General features: G+C 43.8%; 1 protein-coding gene across 2 annotated transcripts; it reads left to right on the top strand.

Annotated features, from left to right (window-relative positions):
- The first annotated feature begins 1,004 nt into the window (after window positions 1–1,004).
- LOC132380500 (zinc finger protein 239-like) lies at window positions 1,005–8,075 on the top strand. Of its 2 annotated transcripts, XM_059949357.1 has the most exons (3): window positions 1,036–1,092; window positions 2,350–2,565; window positions 2,993–8,075. In XM_059949357.1, the coding sequence occupies exon 3, from the start codon at window positions 3,433–3,435 to the stop codon at window positions 4,075–4,077; it is 645 nt and encodes a 214-aa protein (XP_059805340.1). In that variant the 5' UTR covers window positions 1,036–1,092; window positions 2,350–2,565; window positions 2,993–3,432; the 3' UTR covers window positions 4,078–8,075. The 2 variants fall into 2 exon arrangements, with proteins under 2 accessions (XP_059805339.1, XP_059805340.1); XM_059949356.1 differs by lacking the exon at window positions 2,350–2,565 and having other exon boundaries at window positions 1,005–1,092.
- Window positions 8,076–27,976: the final 19,901 nt, after the last annotated feature.

Genomic DNA, 27,976 nt, shown 5'->3' with positions numbered 1-27,976 from the left:
AACAGCAATGGACCTAGTACCGATGCTTGTGGCACTCCACTAGTCACAGGACTCAAGTCAGAGAGGCAACCCTCTACTACTACTCTCTGGCTTCTCCTATAAAGCCAAGGTCTAATCTAATTTACTACTTCATCCTGAGTGCCCAAAGACTGAACCATCCTTCCATGTGGGACCCTGTCAAATGTCTTATTAAAGTCTATGCAGACACCATCCATCTCCCTGCATTGATAACTTTCCTGATATCTTCCTGGGGGAAAGAAACGCTATCTTTTTGCATATTTATTTTGAAACTAATGGGATTATGATCACTAGATGCAAAATGTTTCCTGACACAAACTTCTGTCACCTGCCCTGTCTCATTCCCTGACAGTAGATCAAGTATGGCACACTCCCTCAATTGGACTTCTATATACTGATTAAAGAAAATTTCCCTGAACACATTTGACGTACTCGATCCAACTTAGATTTGGAGTCCCAGTCAAAATGTGGAAAATTAAAAGCACCTAATATAACAACCTTCTGTTTCGTGCAACAGCCAGCAATTGCTGTCAAGTTCGTTGATCTAAATCCCATGGACAGTTGGGTGGTCTATAATATAGCCCCATTAACATGGTCAGAATTTATTCTTCAGTACCACCAATCTGCTTTTCCATCAATATTGTTTGCATTGAAGTATACACGGCTTAGAATATTAATTGCACCATGCTTAACCTTTTGATTCTTGACTTTGTCTGAGGTCTTGAAACGTCTGTCTCCACAACCGCTCCACTATCTGTTCTGCCACTCTGGTTCCTCTCCCCTGCAACTTTAGTTTATAATAATCTAGTGTTGATAGTGAGTGTATTGTCTGTGAGAGCTTGCTGCATTAAAGCTGCTGGGTTTTCTACTTGGAACTGTTAACCGTCTTTGAGTCATGTGGCGTGAAACCAGTGCTTGGGAGGCACCTTTAATGACATCCTGATTACCCAGAAGCCTCCGCGCTCTAGAATTTGCCGCCGGTGACCCAGCGATCAAATGCGCAGGCGTAAGGGTCAAGGCGCGTCCCCAAAGCGCGCGCTGGGTGGACAAAAGGCTCCCGAGGACCGACAGCAGGTAGGAGCGGGTTCGGGTGGGGGTTTCACCGGCACCCCCGAGTGAGGGACAATTGTCCCGAGTTCCGGACACACCGTAGCCCTGCAGCCCGGGACAGCCCCCGATCCTTTCCACCTCTCTCAGCCCCACGATCCATACCCAGGCCCGGAGGAGTTTTCTGCTGATGAGCGAAGGCGGAGGGATTGGGAACGGTTGGATCGCTCAGACAGTTGCCTTCTAAATCCAACGATTGGGAACTTGGGGGGCGGGGGAATAAAATCCTTCCATCGGCTTTAGTTCTTGAGAAGATCATCTTTGTTCTAACTCCTGTTTTTCTGGACCTTTCTACCCGTGAGATCATCCCATTCTTTCTGGGTACTTAATGATATCACACCTTTGTCCCGGGTAACAAGTGACTTGGAGCTTTCACATGGGTAAAGTGCCACACACTCCAATGAGACATCCTGCTGCCCATCCCTTCATATTCATTGGTATTGCCATTGATTAGATCACCCCCCCCCCCCGTCAATCATCTGGAATGGTGTGGGGGGGTCAGAGTCATTAGAAAGTCCCTAAGATCAGCTATGTGCTCTCTGTGGCATTGTGGGACTTGACCAGAACTTGAAATATTACCAAAGTTCCCTATTTTTTTTCCAGAGCTGTGCAGACCAGCCATTGGGCTGAGCAGGAAGCTTTGTCGCAGCCTGAAAACTGTGCAGCAATATAAATTAACATTATACGAAAGGAAATTCCATCTGTGTGGTAACAAAGGTTATGTGTGTGGGGGCATTTCAGTTCCTGTGCTGCCACACTCCCAGGCAGCTTGGAGGGAACAGTGAACAATACTAATGGAGGGGGGCAATCTGACACAAGTCACAGATTGAAGGTGGGGAGAAATGGCCCATTCTGATACAGACTGTCAGAGAATTCGATGGCCAGTTAGAAGAGGACTTCTTTCCCTTACTTGGGTTGAAACTCGCTGTAACAGTGTGATGTCAGAGCTCACCAGACAGAGTGAAAATTACCAGAATCAGGTTTAATATCACCGGCATATGTCATAAGGTTTGTTGCCTTTGTGGCAGCAGTACAGCACAATACATAATAATAGAAAAAAAAACATTAAATACAGTCAGTATATATTTAATAGTTAAATAAGTAGTGCAAAAATTAAAAAAAACGGTAAGTAGCGAGGTAGTGTTCATGGGTTCAATGTCCATTCAGAAATCAGATGGCAGAGGGGAAGAAGCTGTTCCTGAATCGCTGACTGTGTGCTTTCAGGGTCCTGTATCTCCTCTGTGTTGGTAGCAGTGGGAACAAGGCATGACCTGGGTGATGGGGCTCCTTGATGGTGGATGCCACCTTTTTGAGGCGTCGCTCCTTGAGGATGTTCCGGAGGCCGGTGCCCGTGATGGAGCTGATTAAGTTCACAACTCTCTGCAGCTTATTTGAATCCTGTGCAGTGGCCCCTCCTTCCCCAGACGGCGATGCAGCCAGGTAGAATGCTCTGTCTGGTACATCTGTAGAAATTTGCATGCGCCTTTGGTAACATACCAAATCTCCTCATACTCCTCGTGAAGTATAGCCACTGTCTTGCCTTCTTTATAGCCGCATCAATACGTTGGGTCCAGGTTAAGTCCTCAGAGATATTGACACCCAGGAACTTGAAATTGCTCACTCTCTCTTCGCTTCTGATCCCTCTGTGAGAATTGGGTGTGTTCCCTCACCTTACCCTTTCTGAAGTCCGCAATTAGTTCCTTGGTCTTACTGACGTTGTGTAAGGCTGTTGCTGCAACACCACTCAACCAGCCGATCTGTCTTGCTCCTGTACGCCCTCTCATCACCATCTGCAAGTCTGCCAACAATAGTTTTGTCTGAAATGCAATCCTTCACCTTGTGAAGTAATTTGTAAATCTCTTTACAGATTCGCAGCTACAAATAATTTCTGCAGAGGAATCTCAAACACCACAACACGTCAGATTTGCTGTCTCTGTTGAGATATTTAAGGAGTGACCAGATATTTCCTTTGTAACACCACATTCATTATTGATTGTTGGAAATGAAGAGGTATCTCATCCCAGCTGGAAACGTGTTTTTTGTTTGAAATGAAGTTTTCTGTTGTAATCCAGTGAAATTGACTGGCACAGGGTACTGAGAACACACTGGCATTTATTCACAGGAGATCAGTCCAGTCCTTCAACGGCATTGACTGTGCGAGCTTTTCACTATGTCTGATATCTGACTCAATGCATTGCCAGGGAATTCATAGAGAGCTGTGAGAAAGGATTCACTCACTCATCCCATCTGCAGACACACCAGCGAGTTCACACCGTGGAGAGGCCTTTCGCCTGCTCAGATTGTGGGATGGGATTCTCTCAATCGTCTGACCTACAGAGAGACCAGCGAGTTCACTCTGGGGAGAGACCGTTCAGCTGTTCTATGTGTGGGAAGGGATTCACTCGGTCATCCAGCCTACAGAGACACCAGTCAGTTCATACTGGGGAGAGGCCATTCACCTGTTCAGACTGTGGGAAGAGATTCACTCAGTCATCTCAACTGAAGGTACATCAGCGAGTTCACACTGGGGAGAAGCCGTTCACCTGCTCAGACTGTGGCAAGGGGTTCACTCAATCATCCCATCTGCATAAACACCAGTCTGTTCACAATGGGGAGAGGCCATTCACCTGTTCAGACTGTGGGAAGGGATTCACTCAGTCATCTCAATTGAAAGTACATCAGCGAATTCACACTGGGGAGAAGCCGTTCATCTGCACAGACTGTGGGAAGGGATTCACTCAGTCATCCCACCTACTGGCTCACCAGTCGGTTCACACCGGAGAGAGGCCATTCACCTGCTCAGAATGTGGGAAGGGATTCACTCACTCGTCCAACTTACAGAGACACCAGCGAGTTCACACTGGGGAGAGGCCGTTCCTCTGCTCAGACTGTGGGAAGAGATTCACTCAGTCATTTAACCTGCTGACACACCAGTTAGTTCACACTGGGTAGAGGCCATTCTCCGCTCAGACTATGGGGAGGGATTCACTCGAAAACTCAAGTGAAGGTAAATCAGCGAGTTGACACTGGAAAGAAGCTGTTTACCTGCTCAGACTCTGGGAAGGGATTTACTAATTCGCCTGGCCTACTGGCACACCAGCGAGTTCACACTGGGGAGAGACCATTCACCTGTTCTGAATGTGAGAAGGGATTCACTCGATCATCTTACCTTGTGACAGTTCACACTGGGGGAAAAGGTTTAAATAAGCTGCATGCTGGATATTTAACCATTGTGGTTGCTGAATCCAGAGGGAAGATCAAAAGTGACTGTTGTCAAACTCTGCAATTATTGCTGCTCATCACACCCAGTTCTGCACCCTGGTCACCGGGCATGGGAGGAGCTTCTTCTGTTAATGTCCAACTTTAATAGGACTGGAGTTTAATATTCTGGATCTGTGACTAATAAATCAATTCTATTTTAAACCCTGCCTCGGGTGTTTAGTAAATCTACAACACATCCAGTGTGCAGTAAGGAGTCAACTCAGCCCAGCTGTGTCCCTGCCAGAGTTTCTGTTCCACAATAATCCTTTTTAATCCACTTCTGCTGTTCACCCCTCGCTCTCCCGGTGCTGATGGGTTCCAAACGGAGGTCTCCCGTGTATTTCCTGCAAGATTTTCTGCAGACTGAAGACAAAGATGAGCCCTCGGGCAAGGAAGAACGATATAGGTGGTTAACCTCCTTATTCCCAGCTCACTTCAGCATTTTGGGTCATTTTCACTGCTTCTAAAGGGGTGTTGGAATGCACTACTGTCCTCTAAAGTCTGAAAGCAGAATGGGGAACTATTCGTTGTACGTTCAGTGGAGCAGGGTCAGAAGCCAGAGACAGGTCAGCACAGGGCAGAGCTCGGGGATCTGGCCAGTGGTAGGGGTAACGGCATATGATGAGGACCAGGGAAACAGAGCAGGAGGTGTGACAATGAATGACAAGAGTAGCAACATTTGGGAGCTGATTGACAGAGAAAAACTTGGGTGGATTTCGACTGTTGATAGACAATATATGTTGACCTTATATTGCTTGTGGGAGCTTGCTTTGTTAAACAGTTAAGGAGTTGTTGGAACTGGATGAAGTCTGGATCATATGGGAAGCTAAGGAGTTGATAGACAGGACATACAGAAAGGTTGTTACACCTAAATTGCAGGACACAGGTAACTGGGAGATCATCAGGAGGGGGAAATGGGATAGGTTGCTAGAGTAGAGCACCCCTGTGGCCATTTGCCTCAACATTCATTCCTTGAGGAGAATGAATATTGTTGGGGGGTGATCTGCCAGAAGAAAGCCACACCAGTCAAGTCTCTGGCTCTGTGACTGAGAATGGAAGGGGGAGAAGAGGTGGGCTTCAATGACAGAAGGTTTATCGGCTGGGGGAACAGAAAGCAGGTTCTGTGGTACATGCCTCCGGGATGCCAGGTTCAGAGAAATCTCAGATCGGGACCACAGCACTTTTAAGCCGGAGGGTTAACAGCCAATGGCCAGGATCTACATCGGTACCAATGATGTGGGTAGGAGGGGTGGAGAGGTCGGGCAAAGTGAGTTCAGGGAGTTAGGCGCTAAGTTAGGGCATGGAGGGATATGAGGAGAAGGTAGGAGATTGGGACTGAGACGGAAAACTGGGTCAGCCATGATGAAATGGCGGAGCAGACTCGATGGGGCGAAATGGCCTAGTTCTGCTCCTATATCTTATGTTCTTAAAGGACAGGACCTCTAGGGTTGTGATGTCAGGATTGCTACCCATTACATGTGCAAATGAGGCCAGAAATGGAAAGATCGTGCATGTACACCTGGCTAAAGTATTGGTGCAGGAGGGAGAGTGTCAGATTGTTGCATCTCTCGGCTCTCTTCCAGGGCAGGTGGGACATTAACTGGAGGGGGGGGGCTAATATCCTAGCAGGAAGGTTTACTAGTGTTGCAAAGGGAGGGAATGCAGGGAAGAGGCTAAACTGGAGTTGCAAGGGGATGGGAATCAGAGCACCAGAGCAGATAGTGGAGTCGTTGTGGAGGAAGATGGTGTAAAGCCGACATACAAAGTCAGGGGTCAAAAGGGCGAACATGGTGAGACTAGTGTTCTGAACCATGTATATTTTGCTGCAAGGTTCATCGTAGGAAAGGAGAATCAGCTTAGAGTATGGATCAACACGTGGAATTATAACATTGCAGCCAGTAGTGAGACTTGGTTGCAGGTCTGGCAGCTCAGTGTTCCAGGGTTCTGTTGGTTAAGACGTGATAGAGCAGGAGGGATTAAATGGGGAGTGTTAGCTTTACTAGTCGGGGAAAATATCACGGCAGTGCTCAGTCAGGGCAGACTGGAGACTCCTCCGGAGCAGCTTTATGGATAGAATGGAGAAATAAGAAAGTTATAACCACTTTAATGGGATTATGCTATTGACCTACCGACAGTCTGTGGGATTTAGAGGAGCAAATTTGTCGAGAGGTCGCAGACTGTTGCAAGAAACTTAAGGTTGTGATAGTAGATGTATTTTAACTTGCCACATATTGACTGGGACTCTCATACTGTCAAAGGGCTGGAGAGGAAAAAGCTTTTCAAATGTATTCAGGAAATGTTTCCTTATTCAATACACAGACATCCAAAGTGGAGAGAGTGTGATTGAGACCTATTAGGGAATGAGAGCGGGCGGATGACTGGAGTTTGTGTAGGGGAACGCTTTGCATCTAGTCATCATAATGCCATTAGTTTCAAGGAAATTATGAAAAAGGATCTGTCTGTTTCTCAGGTTAAGATTCTAAATTGAAGAAAGGCCAAATTTGGAGGTATTGAAAAAGATCTGGAAAGTGTGAATTGGGACATGTGTAGTTGGTCAGTGAGAGGCCCTCAAAAGTGAGATTTTTGAGAATACGTATTTTATATGCTCCTGGTAGAGTAAAAGGGAAGGATAACAGGTTTCGAGAACCTTGGTTTTCAAGATGAGGCTCTGGTTAAGAAAACAAATGAAAGTGCCTAGCAGGGAAAGGCAGACAGGAACAAATGAGATACGTGAGTAGAAGAAATGCAAGAGGACACTTAAGGACATTGGGAGAGGGCAGACATGAGGCTGCTGTAGCAGACAAGGTGAAGGTGAATCCTGAGGGCTTCTGCAGTTATAATAAGAGTAAAAGCACAACAAGGGACAAAATTGGTCCTTTGGAAAATCGGAGCAGTGATCTATGCATGGAGCCAAAGAGATGGGGGAGATCTTAAATGGAATTTTTGCATCTATACTTTCTCAGGAGACAAGTCTAAGTTCAGGTCAATGGGACTAGATGGGCTGAAGTGTTCTATGACTTGTTGGATCTGGTGATTTTTGATCCGCTGGTTCATTTAGGAGTAACAGAATGAGTTGAAAATGTGAATAAATTCATCTTGGGCTTCTAGCCTGGTACCGGTATCAATTTTCACCAACTTTTCGCTGATAAACTCTGCCATCTTCATCAGGGATGATGCCTAGGCATGTCTAGTCCAGTGGTATATGTACCCCCATCGTCAAGTATATCAATATCCCTAGGCATTATCTCTGCTGAAGATGGCAGAGTTTGTCATCGAATCTTCAGTTAAAATTGATACCTTTACCAGGCTGGAAGCCCAAGAAGAGTTCATGCATCAGATATGCCGGGCAAGCGCTCGATCCTTTTTCAGTTGAAAACTTGTCACTTCACGATCATTTATTGAAAGCTTAAACAAAGAAACAGGCACAGAGCACCTGAAACTAAAGAACTGAGAACAAAGACAAGCTGCATACTTTTTTCCATGGATGCTGCCTGGCCTGCTGAGTTCCTCCAGCCTTTTGTGTGTGTTGCTCGGATTTCCAGCACCTGCGGATTTTCTGTCGTTTGCGAACAAAGACAAGCTGGTGATTCTTGCCGATACTTTTATACTTTTATACTGATACAAAAGCAAATTCCTAGATAGGTGAGGACCTATAAAGGACACAGTGAAAGATGATAAATAATGTAACTGCTATGCTGTTTTACCACCAATAGGTGGAGTCTAACATCACATATTGTGAAATACAAATTATTTGTAGTGAAACTAAACATTGTCTTGCTAAAAACTCATTAACTCATCTAATACTTCATTTAAAAAAAACAACTCTCCCCATCCCCTTGATTCTAAATCATACATTTAAAATCATGACACAGAGGCAGAAAAAGTTACTTTTTCAGTTCAGTTGAATAATATCAAAGCATAGCATCACGCCTTGATTGGACACACCAGGCATACTTAACCAAGTTTGGATTATTCAGTGATGATCACTTGAAATCTCACACCACTTGTCTTAATCTGGTGTAATTTTACCTTGCTTGCAGTGGCTGGTATGTATCCACTTACTTTTACCTTCTACTTTGACTGTCAGTTTGTAATTAACAGAATTTAGGAAGGGCCTTCCCACTGAGCCAGTGATTCCTGTGTGGTTTCTTGACCAAGACCCACTCTCCAGAAAACAAGAGTCCTCCTTCCGATGGACCTCTCCAAGCAGCAGAAAACTGTAGAGAAGCAAACTGAACAAATTAGGTTAGTTTCACACAATAATCAACTGAACCATCTACCATAACATGTACATCAGCCTCTCTGAGATTGAGAGCTTCCAGTAGTGACATCGGTCACCCCGTTACTACTTCATATGGACTCAGTTTTGTTTTCTAGTTTGGGGTTGCTCTGATGCTACTTAAAACCAGAGGAAGAGCTTCTAGACCACAGTACGCCTTCCTCATGATAGTGCAGCCTTGGAGGCAATCAACAGATCATCGACATATTGCACAATAGTTGAGTCAGTGCCTGGAAAGTCCCTTGGATGTTGGCTCAAGGACTATGTGGTAGACAATGGGACTATTGTGAAGACCCTGTGGTAGCATCGTTCACTGATACTGTTGACCATCAACTGTAAAAGCCAACCAGGGTTGACATTCAGACCAATGGTACCAACTGTAAACTATTGGCCATATCAATAACTGAACTACTTAGATAACGGGCTCAGGGTGTTGAAGGTAGAGATGGATCTGCCACCAGAGGGATTAACCTGACAATACATTGGCTGGCGTTCCTGTAGTCCACTGTTAGTCTCCAAGTGCCACTCATCTTCTTGAAAGGCCTTGACAAGAATCGCTCATTTCTCCAGCTGATTGACAATACATATGATGCCTTCTATAGATGTTCTGCTTAGAGGATATGGCTTGGTACTAGGTGCCATCTCCTCAGTAAACTTAACAGGATCCATTTCCAGCAGGCCACAGTCATTTTTGTCTTGTGACCATAGGGGATGGCAGGTTAATTCAGATTTTTCCAAACTCATGAGATTCTAGATAATTGTACCCTCCATGATTTCAAGAGTAGAATTTAAAGTCAAAATGACATCTGTACCAGAAGAAGGAGAGTAGCCCTTAACTCGGCAGTGGAGTTATCGGGGCACCATCATGACAGTGTTTCCGTAGCAAGCTATTCTTGCTTTCACAAGGCCAAGTTGCTTGCTCAATGCTCAACCCAACTTGGATTGGAACCCGGGAACCTTCGCCCCGGAGTCCGGCGCTGATGTTATTACACCACCAAGCGGGACTGTACCAAGAAGAGGTTGTGAGATATCTCCCACCCAAAATTGTATTTCTCGTAGGTGAGGACCCAATTGTACTTCAACTAGTCTGCTTTTTGATGACACCAATTCTCTGTCCTCCAGCACCGTATGAATATTTACAAATGTTAGTCAATGGCACATTGCAATTTTGGGCAATAGCCTTGGTTATGCATGTTAGTTCTTCTCCCGTGTCAGTAAGAATTCGATGCGTTCATTTCCAACTCGCAAATTAACATATAAGCCATTTGGTTTTTGCTCTATCAAGACAAATGAGGGCTGCAAGGAAGGGCATGGTCATTCCGAGACCGTGACCATATGTCCACATCAGAAATTGTGCCGCTAAAGATAAAAAATTTCCTATTCTTTGTGAGATAGGGGGTTGACCTTGTCATTGAATCTGTGGTCGAACTGTGGTTTGAATTGTTGGTAAAGTTGCTGTTGTTGAGGCTGCAATAGAATCTTTGGCCGAAATTGTCATTCTGGTTGAATTTGTGATTGAGTTGGTTTCTTATACCAAAGATTTTCAGCCCAATGTCCCTTTTTAACCACATAATTGACATATTATTTTGTGGCTCAGACTGAGATTGTTCTGTTGGTTAGCAGGTGTGGACAGTCGGTTCATCTGTACTAATCTTATTCGGACTTCGATACCTCTCTTCGCTTGTTTGGCAGTTCGCACCAGATCATGGGAGGGAACAGCATTTCCACTCCAATTTGCTTTTGTTAGCCTCACCATTTTGGCAACATCTGGTTTCAAACCATCCATGAAGGCCATCTTGAGAGGGCCAAATGTGGATTCTTATATATTATAATCACTTATGCCTTGGACTTCTAAGTAACTGATTCAAACTATCCAATAGTGATCTTCATATTCAGAAACATCCTCTGAAGTCTTGTTTGCAATCAGACACCTTCCTGCACTCAATCTGTGTGAGATTGTTCTTCCAACCATTTCTGAAATGCATCTCAACCAGCTTGTAAATCCTGCTTATCTTCTCTGATACTATCTTCAACTCACTCTGTCAACTGGTTTTTTTACCCTCCCACTGGGCTCGTATGTAAACTTGGCTCGATAGCTGACTTGGCTGACAGCCACTGAAACACGGAGGTGAGAGGACCACTTTTCATAACCAATATATGTCTCGGGTTGTTATGATTTGGGTTTCAACCAAACAGAAATGTTGGGATGTTTCAATTAATTGAACATTGATTTGAGTGAATGCTGTGTAAGTACTGCCCATACAAAATTACCGGTCATCAAAAAATGTCAAATCATACACCAGCATAAAATTATCAAGAATATTTATAATATTTACCAGTTTCAGCTTTATCGAGTAGTTATCAAGAGAAAGAAAAAAAATAAACAATAGGGCCCATTACAATTCAACCTTCTAAATGTGCATATGACTTTTGGAACTCGTCTCTTCTGAAAGCTGGGTATAATCATTACTCACGGTTTCCCATCTTAGACTCCTTAATCTCGTGAAGCACTCCTTGCAATCGCCCCTTCCTGTCAGATTGAATACTATGGGAGTCTCTTCTGATCTTCTCCTTACTGCATCTCCCATCAGTAAGACCAAAAATCCCATCAGTGCCCATTGCAAATCTCTCTCCGCCCAGCTCTCTCTCGAAACTTCTCCCAAACCTACCATCTTGATTGGCTGAGTTGAACAACATAGCCCTTTATCTTTAGCCAAAAGCAAAACATTCTACCAACCGGACACCCTGCTTTTACAGAAAGCCACCAAAATGAAATGCCTTCCAGCATAGCAGTCAAAATCTTAACCAAATAATTATGTTAGCTAAAATTTGAATGCCATTATATTAATGCAATTTGTACATGTTCTTAATTTGTTGAAGTTCAGCCCAATTCTTCAAGCTTCCTTTCTTAGGACGTGGAACTTCCCTGTACCATTTGTCTTTTTTTTTCCAGATCTTGTGGTTGATGACAAACTACCGGCTTCCTTTCACACTTTCCATCATCAGCCTTGCGTGTTTTCACTCTTAAAAGATTTCACTGGGGCAAATCTCGCCATGGCTACCAGACCAATTACCTCATTACTGTCGTCATCACTTGAGCCACTAGAGGTCTCTGTTGAGTCAGTATCACTTTGCAGTTCCTTGGAGTTCCCAAGGTGTCGCTGTTTTGGGCGACTATTCAGTGTTGGCGGGCTTTCAACATGATTGACATCATTGTTAACACTACCCACTGGGTTTGGCAGCACGTATCTGTGTCAATTCTCTGTGCCACTCTGAGCAAAGCTCTCGACTATTGACGTATTTTTGCACAATGTCTTTTTACCCATTTCGTTAATGCAGAAATCTTTGGGGTTTTTTTTTGCTGATTTATTATCTTCCATCATATTTCATTGGGAGTTTGAAGAGATTTGGTTTGTCACCCAAAACGCTCGGAAGCTTCAAAAAATGCGCTGTGGAGAGCATTGAATTGAATGATCTTTATTGTCATTATACATAAGTACAATGAAACTCTGTTTTCCTCTCAGGCAATCAAACAAAAACAAGACAATAATTTTTTAAAAAAACAGTATTAAATAGATAAGTAGCAGAAAATAAGTTGCAGCAGCACCAGAATAACATCGTAATGCACCAAGTGCCATGAGTGCAAGTATTTGAGTTCCTGTCTGTGCTCACAGTTTCAGTCATTGTTCTGTGGGAGTGGTGTGATGGAGGCCACAGCTCTGGGGTAGAAGCTGTTCCTCACTCTATTTGTTCTGGGTTTTAGTGTCCTGAACCTTTTGCTGGATGGCAGCCGGTCAAACAGGGAGTGGCCGGGGTGTGTGGTGTCTCCGGTTATGCTGATTGCTTTCCTCCTGAGTCTGCTGGAATCGATGGTGTCCAGTCCTGGGAGCTCCATCCCGACAATTCACTGGGCTGATGGCATTCAAACAGGCTGCATCACTGCCTGCCGTGTGGGAGGGGGGGGTGCTACTGCACAAGACCAGAAATTGTAAAATTTGTCAGCTCCATCCTGGGTACTAGCCTCTGTAGTATCCAAGACACTTACAAGGAGCGGTGCCTCAGAAAGGTGGTGACCATCATTCAGGGCCCCCATCACCAAGGACATGCCCTCTTCTCAGTATTATCAGGAAGGAGGTACAGGAGCCTGAGGGCACACACTCAGTGATTCAGAAACAGTTTCTTCCCTTCTGCTATCTGATTTCTGAATGGACATTGAACCCATGAACACTAACTCACTTTTTTATATATATTATTTCTGTTTTGCGCAATTTTTAATCAAACTATTTAAAATACATATATCCTTACTGAGATTGATTTACTTATTTATTTTTTCCTTCTATTTTATCTATTGCATCGAACTTCTGCTGCAAAGTTAACAAATTTTATGACACATGCTGGTGATAATAAACCTGATTCTGATTTTTTTCATTCTGCTCTTTTTTGCATGTTATGCATTTTTTTCTTTTTCATCCAATTGATTTTCTAAATCAACACATTCACGTTTTAAGTTATCTATCTGGACATGCAACTTAATTGACTCGTTCCTTTTCAGCTCCATTAAGGTTGCTAGCATTCCTGCTGATTTTCATTTCCTGACCACCTCTGTTTGATCTTACAAAGTAATGCTTCAACATCACTTATACGACAATCCTCACTTAGAATCGATAGTACATTTCTTCTATATTTCTTACCAACAGTTTCACGTTTATATGCATCACTTAAGTAAGGGCTTAATGTGTCATTTAACTTTGCCCTCTCAGCTGGCAATTTGAGGGACCCGTCAGTCTGTTTCAAAGCTTTGGCCATTGTATTAATTTTGATCTTAAGGAATACTCTTCACTTTTGGATGTCAAAAATCTCTCAACCTCATCGTGACTATAATATCAGTTTTCCACCCAATGAAAATCTATCTGATATCTTGAAACTTTTGTCAGCCAGAAGTCAGAAACTTTTGTCCAACAACTCACACAACTCTATTCTGCATATATCAGGCTCTGGGTTTCGGATAATTTATACCAGCCCCACACAGGTTGTACAATCATGAAAAATCCATCAGCATCCATCTCCCAGTCTCTGTTCACCCTTAACTTCCCTTTAAACGATGGACTGAAGATAACTATTCTTGGATAATTAAGGAATGAGGGAACATCTTACCTCCCAGCTGCACAATTAAAACTTTCTTCCTCAGTCCAGTTTTTCTTCAAGTAATCACCCCAAGTTTGGGCACCTGATTGTTAGATCTGTTGATTTTCTGATCCCTGGGGTTCTTCCTGAGGTCAAAAATGTCTTAATTCTAATGGTTGCTTATTTCAGAGTCCAAACAAACTAAGTAAAACTAAATAAAGGGCTGAGAAATGTCGCTGAGAGGCGACTGCAAAGTTAGAAGAATAAAGAAGATGGCACATGTGAAAAATCCATCACTTTTATAGATAAATTCCTTTGATACTATTAAACTAGTTGACAGGTTACATAAAACAATTGCATCACATGGGTAATGGGCTAATGCTTAGCCAATGAAAAATGAGATAGCTGATAAACCCGAGACTCTTCAGTCCTGATGAAGGGTCTCAGCCCAAAGCGTCGACTCTTTTCCATAGATTTTGCCTGGCCTGCTGAATTCCCCCAGCATTTTGTGTCTGTTGCCAATGTGACAAACTATTAATTTAGCTGCTATACTGCTTTCTGCCAGCGAGTGGGGATGAACCACCATATACTGGGAAAAGTACATGAGTTTGTCAAAAACTGCAAATCTTATAAAAAGTATTATTTTTTAAAAGTAGTTTCCAACGATGGGGAGGGCATTTCCTGTGATGAACTGGGCTGTATCCACCACTTTTTGTGGAATTCTCCATCCCTGGGAATTGGTGCTTCTATTCCAGGCTGTCATGCAACCAGTCAGGATACTCTCCACCCCTGACGATGACTGGCTCACGGACCTCCGGTTTCCACATCCTGTAGTCAACGATCAGCTCTTTGGTTTCGTTGATGTTGAGTGAGAGGTTATTGATGTGGCACCATTCAACCAGAGTTCTAATCCCCCTCCTGCTGCTAATTCGTCACCACCTTTGAGTTGTCTAACCACAGTGATGTCACCAGCAAACTTAAAATGGTGTGGGAGTTACACTGAGCCACACAATCATATGAGTAAAGCGAGTAGAACAGGGGGCTAGGCACAGAGCCTGCTGGTGCACCTGAGCTGACTGTGATTGGGGAGGAGATGTTGTTGACTTTGAATGCAAAGTCCTTAACTGTGGAAGGGAAATAATAATTACAAATGAGGGAGAAACTCACATTAAAATAAGAAAAATAGAAGAATGAAAGTTAGATACTGCTTACCAGAAATGTGAAAAAAGAGTAACGGCATAGTATTAACAGAGGCCCAACACATCCACACTGACCAAGATCATCTAATCTGGCCCCATGCCCATATCAGTCTGACCTTTCACTATTCACATACCTGTCCAGGTGTAATTTTACATTCTGTTATTGTACAAGCTTCAACCAATTCCACTGTCTACTTGTTCCATATCTCCACCACTCTCTGTGTGAAAAAGTTTGTCCCTCATGTTGTTTTAAATCTTCTCCCCTTTCCCCTTAAATCTCTGTCCTCCAGGTCTGTTCCCTGTTTGCTAAAAAAAAATTACATTCACCATACCTATAACACTCATGAATTAATGTACCTCAATTTTAAAAGGCAAAGCATGTGTCAGAATGTGCTTGGAGTACTGTAAGAAAATTTGGACCTATCAAAGAAAAGATATGCAGACAATAGAAAGTGTCCAGAGGAGGGTCCCGGGAATGAAAGGGTTAACATATCAGGAGCAGTTGATGACTCTGGGCTAGTACTCACTGGAGATTAGAAGAATGGGAGGGGTGGGGATCTCATTGAAACCTATCAAGTACTGAGAAGTGTAGATGGAGTAGACATGGAAGGGATGTGTCCTACAGCGGGGTAGTCCAGGACCAGAGGGCACAGCCTCAGAATAGATTGCTGCACAGAAATGAGGACAAATGTCTTTAGCCAGAGGGCGCTAACCCTATGGAATTCATTGCCAAAGACAAAGAGGGCCACGCAGGGAGCACTGGATACAGTATTTGACCTCAATAGACTTACCCGTGAGGTTCTACCTCTGCTGGAATGACTCTTTGGGGTCCTGAACGGAGGTGAGGGAGGAGATGAATGGGTTAGTGTAGCGTATGTCCCACTTGCAGGGATAAATGCCAGCTGGGAGATCAGTGTAGAAGGATGAATATACAAAGGGAGTCACAGAATGAGCGTTCCCTGCAGGAAGCAGAGTGTGGGGTGGAGGGAAAGATGGGTTCAGCTGTGGGACATCTTTGAGGATGGCAGAACGGATGGAGAATGAAGTGCTGGGTATGAATGGGGTGGTAAGTAAGGACAAGAGGAACTCTGTCCTTGTTATGGCAGCAGTTAGATGGGGTGAGAGCAGGTATCTGGGAAATGGAGGAGATGTGGGCGAGAAGCATCAATGAGAGGGGAAGGGAAACCTTATACTTTAAAGGAGGAGAACATCTCTGATGCCTCATCCTAGGAACAGATATGGTAGAGATGAAGGAACTGAGAAAAGGGATTGTCATTTTTGTAGGTGACAGGGTGCAAAGAAATACAGCTGTGAGAATCAGAAGGTTTATAAAAAGATATCCCGAGTGGAGGCAGAGAGATCTAGAAAGAGCATAAGACATAGAAACAGAATTAGGCCATTCGGCCCATCGAGACTGCTCTGCCATTTCATCATGGCTGATCCATTTCCCTCAGCTGCATTCTCCTCCCCTCTCATCATAATATTTCAAACCCTGACTAAAGAGGAATCTATCAAGCTCTGCCTTAAATACACCCAATGATCTGGTCTCCACAGCCGCCGATGGCAATGAATTCCACAAAATCACCACTCTCTGGTGAAAGAAATTCCTCATTGTCCCCATTCTAAATGGACAACACTGTACCCTGAGGCTGTGCCCTCTGGTCCTAGACCCCTCCCCACCACAGGAAACATCATCTCCACATCCACTCTATCGAGGCCCAAATTCTAGCGAGTAAGACCCAGAGGAATCAATTGCTCCTCATACAATAAGCCTTTCATTCCCAGAATCATTCTGGTGAACCTTGTATAAACCCTCGCCAATGTCAGCACGTCCATTTCTTAAATAAGGGGACCATAACTGCTCGCAATACTCCAAGTGAGGCCACACTCATGCCTTATAAAGCCTCAACATTACATCCTTGTTTTTATATCCTAGACCTCTTGAAATGAATGCCAACATTGCATTTGCCTTCCTCACCACCAACTCAAACTGCAAGTTAACTGCTAGGGAGTCCCATAAGACTATAAGACCAGAAGATATAGGAGCAGAGTTAGACCATTTGGCCCATCGAGTCTGCTCCACCATTTCATCATGGCTGATGTCTGAGCCTCTGAGGAAAGCCACTGCTGCAACCTGCAATCTGGTCATCTCCCAGGCTGAGGTACGCAGGTGTTTCCAACGAGTGGATGAGCAAGGCTGCAGGACCAGACAGAGTCCCAGGACAAGTACTTAGGATGTGCGCAGCACAACTGGCAGGTGTGTTTACAAACATTTTTAATCTCTCCCTCTCCCGGTGCAGAGTGCCCTCCTGCTTCAAATTATCCACCATTGTCCCTGTACCAAAAGAGACCAAGGTAACATGCCTGAACACAAAGTACACTGCAGATGCTGTGGTCAAATCAATACGTACAAAAAAGCTGGATCTCAGCAGGTCGGGCAGCATCTGTTGAAAGAAACAGTCAACGTTTCGAGTCGAGACCCTTCGTCAGGACTAAAGGAGGGAGAGGGTAGAAAACCAATCAGAGGAAAGATCAAGGGGTGGGAGAGGGAAAGCAGGGAGGGGATAGGCAGGAGAGGTGATATGTCCATACATGGCCTCCTCTACTGCCATGATGAGGCCAAACTTTGGTTGGAGGAACAACATCTCATATACTGTCTGGGTAGTCTCCAGCCCCTTGGTGTGAACATCGAATTCTCTAACTTCCAGTAATTCCCTCCCTCTCCCTTCCCCCATCCCACCTTCACTCTGACTCCTCTTCCAGCTGCCTATCACTTCTCATGACTCTGCCTTCTTCTACTACCCATAGTGCTTTCCCTTTACATTCCTTCTTCACCTCTCCTGCCTATCCCCTCCCTGCTTCCCCTCCCCCACACCTTGATCTTTCCTCTGATTGGTTTTCCACCCTCCCCCCACCTTCTTTATAGGGTCCCTGCCCCCTCCTTCTTTAGTCCTGACGAAGGGTCTCGACCTGAAACGTTGACTGTTTCTTTCAACAGATGCTGCCTGACCTGCTGAGTTCATCCAGCTTTTTTGTACATCTTAACATGACTGAACGACTGGCGTCCTGTCACACTCGCTCAGTAATAAGCAAATGCTTTGAGAGGCTGGTCAAGGATTACATTTGTAGCTTGCTACCAGCCAAAATGGACCCCCTACAATTCGCCTACCGACATAACTGATTGACAGATGACACAATAGCCACTGCTCTACATACCATCCTTACACATCTGGAGAAGAAGGATGCTTATGTGAGAATGCTGTTCTTGGACTATTTAGCTCCATCCAGGCTCGACAAGAAGCTCAGAGACCCCGGCCTTGACCCTGCCTTGTGCATCTAGATCCTGGACTTCCTGTCAGATCACCAGCTGGTGGTAAGAGTGGACTCCCTCATCTCCACCCCTCTGACTCTCAATACAGGAGCACCTCAGGGCTGTGTACTGAGTCCCCTCCTTTACTTCCTGTATACCCATGACTCCCACAGCTCTAATTTGCTGATTAAATTTGCCAACAACACTACATCGATTGATCTTATCTCAAACAATAACGAGGTGGCCTACAGGGAAGAAGTCATCTCTCTGATACAGTGGTGTCAAGAAAACAACTTCTCCCTCAATGTAGCAAAAACCAAGGAGGTGGTTGTGGATTACATGAGGAATGGAGATGGACTAACCACTTTTGAGAGGGTAATCAGCTTTAAGTTCCTTGGCATCCACATCACCAAGAACCTCACATGGTCTGTACATACAAGCTGGGTGGTGAAAAAGGCACAACAGCACCTCTTTCACCTCAGACAATTGAGGAAGTTTGGTTTGGGCCCCCAAATGCTAAGAACGTTCTACAGGGGCACAATTGAGAGCATCCTGACTGGCTGCATCACTGCCTGGTATGTGAACTGTACTTCCCTCAATCACAGGACTCTGCAGAGAGTGGCGCGGACAGCCCAGCGCATCTGTAGATGTGAACTTCCCATGATTCAGGACATTTACAAGGATGGGGGTGTAAAAAGGGCCTGTAGGATCACTGGGGAACTGAGTCACCCCAACCACAATCTATTCCAGCTGTTACCTTCCGGGAAGCGGTACCGCAGCATAAAAGCCGGGACCAACAGGCTCCAGGACAGCTTCTTCCACCAGGCCATCAGACTGATGAACTCACACTGATTTGAGTGTACATCGACTGTTCTATTTATTTTAAGTTATTATAAATTACTATGATTGCACATTGCACATTTATATGGAGATGCAATGTAAAGATTTTTACTCATGTATGTGAAGGATGTAAGAAATAAAGTCAATTCAATTCACCCCAATCTCCTGCCTTCCCCCTGTATCCCTTCATGCCCTGAACAAACAAGAACCTATCAACCTCTAGCTTAAATATATGTAAAAACTTGGCCTCCACAACTGCCGTGGCAATGAATTGCACATACACCACCTGCTGGCTGAAGAAATCCCTCTTCATCTCCATTCTAAAAGGATTCTGAGGCTGAGGCTATTCTGAGGCTGTGTCCTCTGGTTCTAGATTATCCCATCATAGTAAACATCCTTTCCACATCCACTCTATTGAGGCCTTTCACCATTTGATAGGTTTCAATTAGGTCGGCCCTCATTCTTCTGAATTCCAGTGCATACAGGCCCAGAGCCTTCAAACACTCTTCATATGACAAGCCGCTCAATCCTGGAATCATTTTTCATGAACCTCTTTTGAACCCTTCCCAGTTTCAGCACATCCCTTTTAAGATAGGAGGCCCAAAGCTGCTCACAATACTCCGAGTGAGGCCTCACCGCTGCTTTATAAAGTCAAAATTACACCCTTGCTTTTATACTCTAGTCCTCTCGAAATGAATGCTAACAATCACATTTGCCTTCCTCACCGCAAACTTAACCTCTAGAGAATCCTGCACAAGGACTTCCAATCCCTTTGCGCCTCAGATTTTTGTATTTTCTCTCCTTATGGAAAATAGTCTATCCTTTCATTTCTTCTACCAAAGTGCATGACCATACAGTTCCCAACACTGTATTTATCTGCCTCTTCTTTGTCCATTCTTCTAAGCTGCCTAGGCCTTCTGCTGCCTCTCTATTTCCTCAAGTCCCCTTCCACCTATCTTCATATCGTCCACAAACTTCACAACAAGTGCATCAATTCTGTCATTCAAATCAGTAATATATAACGTAAAAAAAACTGTGGAACACCACTAGTCACTGGCAGCCAATCAGAAAAGGCTCCCTTTATTCCCACGCTTTGCCTTCTGCCAACCAGCCACTGCTTTATCCATGCTAGAATCCTTCCTGTAATACCATGGACTCTTAACTTGGCAACCTCATACATGGCACCTTGTCAAAGGGATTCTGAAAATCCAACATCGCAACTGGTTCTTCTTTGTCTATAGCGCTTGTCATTTAGAAACATAGAAAATATTATTACTTCTTCAAAGAATTCCAAAAAATTTGTCAGGCAAGATTTTCCCTTGAGGAAACCATGCTGACCACAGCCTATCATGTACCTCCAAGTACCCATTAACTACATCCTTAACAATTGACTCCAGTATCATCCCAACCACTGAGATCAGACTAGCTGGCCTATAATTTCCTTTGTTCTGCCTCTCTCATTTCTTGAAGAGTGGAGTGGCATTTGCAATTTTCCAGTCTTCGGGAACCATTCCAGAATCGAGTGATTCTTGAAAGATTTCCCTTTCCCTTTTCTATTTTCTAGTTACGATTTATAATTTAAATTTTTATTATATTTACTTCGATTTGTACTTCAGGGAGTGCAAAGCGCAGAAACAAATATCATGGTGATGATTGTACGCTCTAGTATCAATTGTTTGGTGACAATAAAGTATTTGTTAAGTATTTGTATTTGTATCATTACTGATGCCTTCACAATCTCTTCAGCCACCTCTTTCAGAAACTTGGGGTGTACATCATCTGGTCCAGGTGACTTATCTACCTTCAGACCTTTCAGCATATTGAAATCCTCCATGACAATTGTAATATTGCCTTTTTGACATGCATTTTCTATCTCCTGCTATAATTTGTAGACCACCTCCTTACTACTGTTTGAGGGTCTGTATACAACTCCCATCAGGACCTTTTTACCCTTGCAGTTCCTTAGCTCTATCTACAATGATTCAACAACTTCCAGCCTTATGTCACCTCTTTCTAATGATTTGATTTCAGTTTTTTTTTCCAACAGAGCCATGCCACCCCCTCTGCCTTCCTTTCAATACAATGTGTATCCTTGGACGTGAAGCACCCAGTGACAATCCTCGTTCAGCTATGATTCAGTGATGCCCACATCATACATGCCAATCTGTACTACAAGTTTATCTACCTTATTCTGTACACTGTGCGCAATCAAACATAACACCTGAAGTCCGGCATTCACCGTTTTCAATTCTGCCCACCTTTTACATTGCAACTCATCCTATTGACTACAATCTTGAACTGTCATCAGCCTCTCCTTGCTAGCAGTCTCACTACACACTGCCTCTGTTTGTAATCTAACTACCTCATCCTTAGCAATTCTGGAGGTTCTGTGGGCGAGAACGAGATTCCGGGATGGTATGTTTCCTCCTGGGCGCCAGGGTCCGGGGTATCTTGGACTGAATCCTCAGCATTCTTAAGTGGGATGATGAACAAGCACAGGTCATGACCTGTATAGGTATCAATGACATGGGTAGGGCGGTGACGAGGTTCTGCTTAGGGAGCTCAGGGAATTAGGTGCTAAGTTAAAGGGCAGGACTTCCAGGGCCGTGACCTCAGGATTGCGACCCATGCCACGTGTGAGTGAGGATGATTACACAGTTTAATACATGGCTAAGGAATTCGTGTAGGAGGGAGAGCATAAGATTTTTCGATCGTTGGGCTCTGTTCTAGGGAAGGTAGACCTGCACAAAAGGGATGGTTTGCACCTGAACTGGAGGGAGATTAGCGGGATGGTTTGTTAATGCCACACAGTGGGGTTTAAACTAGAGTTGCAGGGGGATGAAAACCAGAATACCAGAACAGATCATGGAGACAGATGTGGAGGCAGATGTTGGCGATGTGTGTCCATGCACACCTTCAGATTAAACCCACACACTCCCAGCTGACACCGTCTTGTCTTACAATCTTCCATTTTCTGTTACACCGTTTAGCAGATACCATGAAGGAATCAAATGTAACTCCTTCCTTACGCTCTATCCCTCGATCCCTCATTGGTACATTATGCAAGAACAAAACAAATTGCGAGATAACCACAGGAACTGTAATATTATAAATTAAGCAGCAGGCTGATCACAATGTGAATTTCATATAGGTAACAAATCACTCAGCACAGGAGAGGCCTGACACGGCCACCCAATCACTCGTTTGAAGCAGTAAGATCAAATAAACTGCACTATGAACCTAACTAATATTACAACTACAGCAAGAATTGTCAGACAGGAGTGCACTTGAATGTTTGTTCCCCGATCCCCTGCTTTATTTTGAATAAAGCAAACCCAAATGCAATTAATCACACACAGATTCCATGAACAACCATGTTGAGAGTGGGTTGGAATTGCGAGATAATCAAAAGGTTCAAAGTTCAAGGAAATTAGTTACCAATGTATATACAGTTGAAGTCAGAAGTTTATATACAGTTAGGTTGAAGTCATTAAAACTCTTTGTCTAATCACTCCACACATTTCATATTAGCAAACTATGGTTTTGGCAAGACATTGAGGACATCTACTTTGTGCATGACACGAGTAATTTTTCCAACAATTGTTTACAGACAGATTATTTCACTTTTAATTGACTATATCACAATTCCAGTGGGTCAGAAGTTTACAAACAAATTCAAAAGAGATCAGCCAAGACCTCAGAAAAAGTAATTGTGGACCCCCACAAGTCTGGTTCATCCTTGGGAGCAATTTCCAAACGCCTGAAGGTACCACGTTCATCTGTACAAACAATAGTACGCAAGTATAAACACGATGGACCACGCAGTCATCATACCACTCAGGAAAGAGACGCATTCTGTCTCCTAGAGATAAACGTACTTTGGCACAAAAAGTGCAAATCAATCCCAGAACAACAGCAAAGGACCTTGTGAAGATGTTGGAGGAAACAGGTAGACAAGTATATCCACAGTAAAACGAATCCTATATCGATATAACCTGAAAGGCTGCTCAGCAAGGAAGAAGCCACTGCTCCAAAACTGCAATAAAAAAAGCCAGACTACAGTTTGCACGTGCAGATGGGGGTAAAGATCTTACTTTTTGGAGAAATGTCCTCTGGTCTGATTAAACAAAAATTGAACTGTTTGGCCATAATGACCATCGTTATGTAAACACAAAGTGCACTGCAGATGCTGTGGTCAAATCAAGACGTACAGAAAAGCTGGATGAACTCAGCAGGTCAGGCAGCATCTGTTGAAAGAAGCAGTCAACGTTTCGGGTCGGGACAAAGGGTTTCGACCTGAAACATTGACTGCTTCTTTCAATGGGTGCTGCCCGACCTGTTGAGTTCATCCAGCTTTTTTGTACATCTTGATATGACCATCATTATGTTTGGAGGAAAAAGGGTAAGACTTGCAAGCTGAAGAGCACCATCCCAACCGTGAAGCATGGGGGAGGCACCATCATGTTGTGGGGGTGCTTTGCTGCAGAAGGGACTGGTGCACTTCAGAAAATAGATGGCATCATGTGGAAGGAAAATTATGTGGATATATTGAAGCAACATTTCAAGACATCAGCCAGGAAGTTAAAGCCCAGTCGCAAATGGGTCTTCCAAATAGACAATGACCCCAAGCATACCACCAAAGTTGTGGTAAAATCGCTTAAGGAAAACAAAGTCAAGGTATTGCCCATGACAAAGCCCTGACCTCAATCCGATAGAAAATTTGTAGGCAGAACTGAAAAAGCGTGTGCGAGCAAGGAGGCCTACAAACCTGACTCAGTTACACCGGTTCTGTCTGGAGGAATGGAACAAACTTCCAGCAACTTATTGTGAGAAGCTTGTGGAAGGCTACCCAAAACGTTTGACCCAAGTTAAACAATTTAAAGCCAATACTAACAAAGTGTATGTAAACTTCTAACCCACTGGAAATGTGATGAAAGAAATAAAAGCTGAAATAAATCATTCTCTCTACTATTATTCTGACATTTCACATTCTTAAAATAAAGTAGTGATTGTTACTGACCCAAGACAGGGAATGTTTTCTAGGATTAAATGTCAGGAATTGTGAAAAACTGAATTTAAATGTATTTGGCTAAGGTGAATGTAAACTTCTGACTTCAACTGTATATGTCACCACAGACAACCCTGACTTTCACTTTCTTGCAGATAAACCCAGTATGTCCAAAAAGCATAATAGAAATTATGAAAGATTCCACCTGACAGAGCAGAAGACAAAAGTCAACAAACTGCATGTACAAAAGAACAAAAATAAATAATATAAACAAATAATTAAGTAATAAATATCAAGGACATGAGAAGAAAAGTCCTTGAAAGTGAGTCCACAGGTTGTGGAAACAGTTCAGATAGTGAAGTTATCCCCACCAGCTCAAGAGCCTGATGGTTGAGGGGTATTAACTGCTCCTGAACCTGGTGGTGTGAGTCCTGAGGCACCTATGTTCTGGATGGTGGGGGTCCCTGATGATGGATGCTGTTTTCCTGAGACAGTGCTCCATGCAGATGTATCCAACAGTGGGGAGGGCTTTACCTGTGATGGACTGGGTTGTATCCTCTACATTTTTGTAGGATTTTCTGTTCAAGGGCATTGGTGTTTCTGTACCAGTCTGTGATGCAACCAATCAATAAACTCTCCTCTCCATCTACAGAAGCTGGTCAAAGTTTTAGATGTCATGCCAAATCTTCTCAAACTGCGAAGGAAATAGAGGCACTGTCGTGCTTTCTTCATAATTGCACTTACGTCCTGGGCCCAGGACAAATTCTCTGAAATGCTAACACTGAGGAATTTAAAGTTGCTGACCCTCTCCACCTCTGATCCTAGATGAGGACTGGTTTCCTCCTCCTGAAGTGGATGATCAGTTCCTTGGCCTTGCTGACATTGAGTAAGAAGCTGTTGTTGTGGCAAAAACAGCCAGATTTTCACTCTCTCTCCAATATGCTGATTTATCAACTCCTTAAGTTTAAGGGAAACCATAACAATTCCTTTATTGTCCACTTTAAGGGATGAAAGGATAGCTGTGGCAGTTGCCTATATGGATTTTGGTGAGGTGTTTCTCAAGATCTCTCATGTGAGTCTCGTCCAGAAGATTAGGGTGCATGGGATTCATGGCGAATTGGCTGTTTGGATTCAGAACTGGCTTGCCTGCAGAGGGCAGTGGTCCAAGGGATTTATTCCAACTGGAGATCTGTGATTGGTGGTATTCTGTAGGGATCCATACTGGGATCTCTTCTTTTCTGATATGTTTTATCTTATTTGATGTTATTTTAATGATACAGCCCTTCTGGCCCTTCAAGTCTTGCTGCCCCAGCAATGACTCACAAACTTGATTGAACCCTGACCAAATCACAGGACAACTTACAATGACCAATTAACCTACTCGGTATGTCTTTGTACTGTGGGAGAAAACAGGAGCACTCGAGAAAAATCAATGCATTCCACAAGGAAAACATACAAACACCCCTTACAGAGTGGCACCAGAATTGAACTCAAAACTCCAGAACTTCAATAGCGTCATGCTAACTGCTACGCTACAGTGACGCCCATAAGTGACCCAGAAAAATATAGATGGATGGATTTGTATGTTTGCAGATGATACAAAGATTGGTGGTATTGGGGATAGCATAGAAGACTGGCAAAGAATACAACATGATACAAATCAGTTGCCAATATGGGCAGAGAAATGGCAGATGGAGTTTAACCCAGATAAATGTTGTGCCTTGGCAGGTCAAACATAAAGAGACAGTACATTGTTAAGGGCAAGACAGGTTCCCTGAGAGCGGCTACACAAGTTCAGAGGGTGTTTAAGAAGGCACATGGCATGCTTGCTTTTTTAGTTTTCAAAAGTCAGGAAGTTCTATCACAGCTTTATAAAACCCGAGTTAGGCTACATCTGAAGTATTGCATACATTTCTGGTCAACCCAATATGGTACAGATGTCAAAGGGTTTACCAGGATGCCTTCTGGATTAGAGGGCATGTGCTTTAGCAAAAGGTTGGACGAAGTTGGGTTGTTTTCTCTGGAGCGGTGGAGGCTGAGAGGAGATCTAATCGAGGTTTGTAAGACAGAGTGGACAGAAAGGATCACTTTCACCAGGGGTGAAATGTCTAATACCAGTGGGCGTGCAGTTAAGGTTAGAGGGGCTAATTTTAAAGGAGATGTGAGCGGCAGGTTTTGTTCACTGAAGGGTGGCTAGAATGCGCCGCCTGGGTGGTGGTAGAAGCCGATGCCTTAGAGTATTTTACAAGACACTTAGATAAGCGCACGGATGTGAGGGAAATGGACAGATACATAGGCAGAAGGGATTAGTTTATTGGCCATTCGATTACTAATTTATTTGGCTGAGCACAACAGTGTGCATCGAAGGGCCTGTTCCAGAGCTGCACTGTTGTGTGCTTTTTGTAGTATTTCAAAGAAATGACTCCTCAATCCCGTGAAGTCAACCACTGACACTGCAGATGCTTTATCCCCATAATGATTACGCAACAGATGCATAATTCCCAGAATCAAGGTCAGGGACACAACATAGACATCCTTTCACACTCCCTGGTGCTCATAATGAGGAGTGGCTTGGTCCATGACAAATGAGAACAGGGACAATGTTTAGTCATGAAAAAAACTTGTGTGTTGAAACAGCTGCTAATCTCAGCTGCTCTGCTTTCTTCAGTCGTTTGTTTCAACATTTTTTTATATAACCAAGAAGACAAAAATGTTAAAGGAAAAAAAATGTAAGACTTTTTTTTAATAATGTTCCTCATGATTTATTTTTCCTGTAAGTGATTCAATTTCTGTTCAATCCTGAAGTTTGGCACAAAAGTTTTTGAATCACCTGGGGATATCAGAAATCATATCATTTAGTTACATAATTCCTAATTATTGGACATTTTTGGTCTTATAACCATGTCCTCATGAAAAACTTGCCGGGCTTTGGAAATACAGCGGAGGAATGGGACCAGCCAATATGTTTTTATTTAGGCCAGCAAGGTTTCAATGGACCAATCGACACCACCCCCCCCACCCCCACCACTTCAATGTGATTCTGTAACTTTGGTTAACTCAGTACCACTTGTGGAGTCAACACAAAAGACAAAATACTTCTATCCACATAACTGAATGGACATGACAGTTTAAAATGCTATCAGCTGACTTACTGTCCGTTAGGCCACTGGCGGTTAGGGCAGAAATGAAGATCCTCCATCTCTGGCAGTGTTCAGGGATTCCTTCATCATGTCTAGCTTCCTCTCGGTTTTCACTACTGTCAGTCACACAAATCCCAGGTGGAGACTCAGTGATACCATCGCACTCAGATGTGGAAGGATTCTACATTGATGTGTCCATAACAGTTTCTTTTTTAACCAATCAGGGTCATGAGCCCTGAGCTGAACCCCCGAACCTGGAGGACTGGTGGACCACTCTTAATCTGGCCTTTACTCTTTGATCTGTTTGGCATGGGTGACCCTACCAAGAGCCAAAGCATAAAGCCCTGACTCCAGCCAACATCGCTCTCTGGGTCAGTGAGGCACAACCAGAACAAGATTGTGGTCCTCTTGGAGGAGCTATAACATTCATCAACACCATCATTATGTACTGCGTCATATGATGTGGATGATCATGGTCTATGGTCATGATTGTTCTTGCCAATTTTTTTCTGCAGAAGTGGTTTGCCATTGTCTTCTTCTAAGCAGTGTCTTTACAAGATGGGTGAGCCCAGCCAAGGATTTCAGCCTGAAACGTCGTCACTACCCCATGTTACTTCACTCCTGATGAAGTGTTTCAGCCCAAAATGTCATCACTACCTCCTCCCATTGATGCTTTCTTTCTCTTTTATT

This window comes from Hypanus sabinus, chromosome 24 (genome assembly GCF_030144855.1).
Source record: "Hypanus sabinus isolate sHypSab1 chromosome 24, sHypSab1.hap1, whole genome shotgun sequence".
In the NCBI taxonomy this organism is placed as follows: Eukaryota; Metazoa; Chordata; class Chondrichthyes; order Myliobatiformes; family Dasyatidae; genus Hypanus; species Hypanus sabinus.
This window is presented reverse-complemented; position numbering and strand designations above follow the sequence as displayed.

What these genes read in the sequence shown, in the direction of transcription:
- LOC132380500 (XM_059949356.1), top strand. Translation starts at nt 3,433, where the DNA reads ATGGGATTCTCTCAATCGTCTGACCTACAGAGAGACCAGCGAGTTCAC.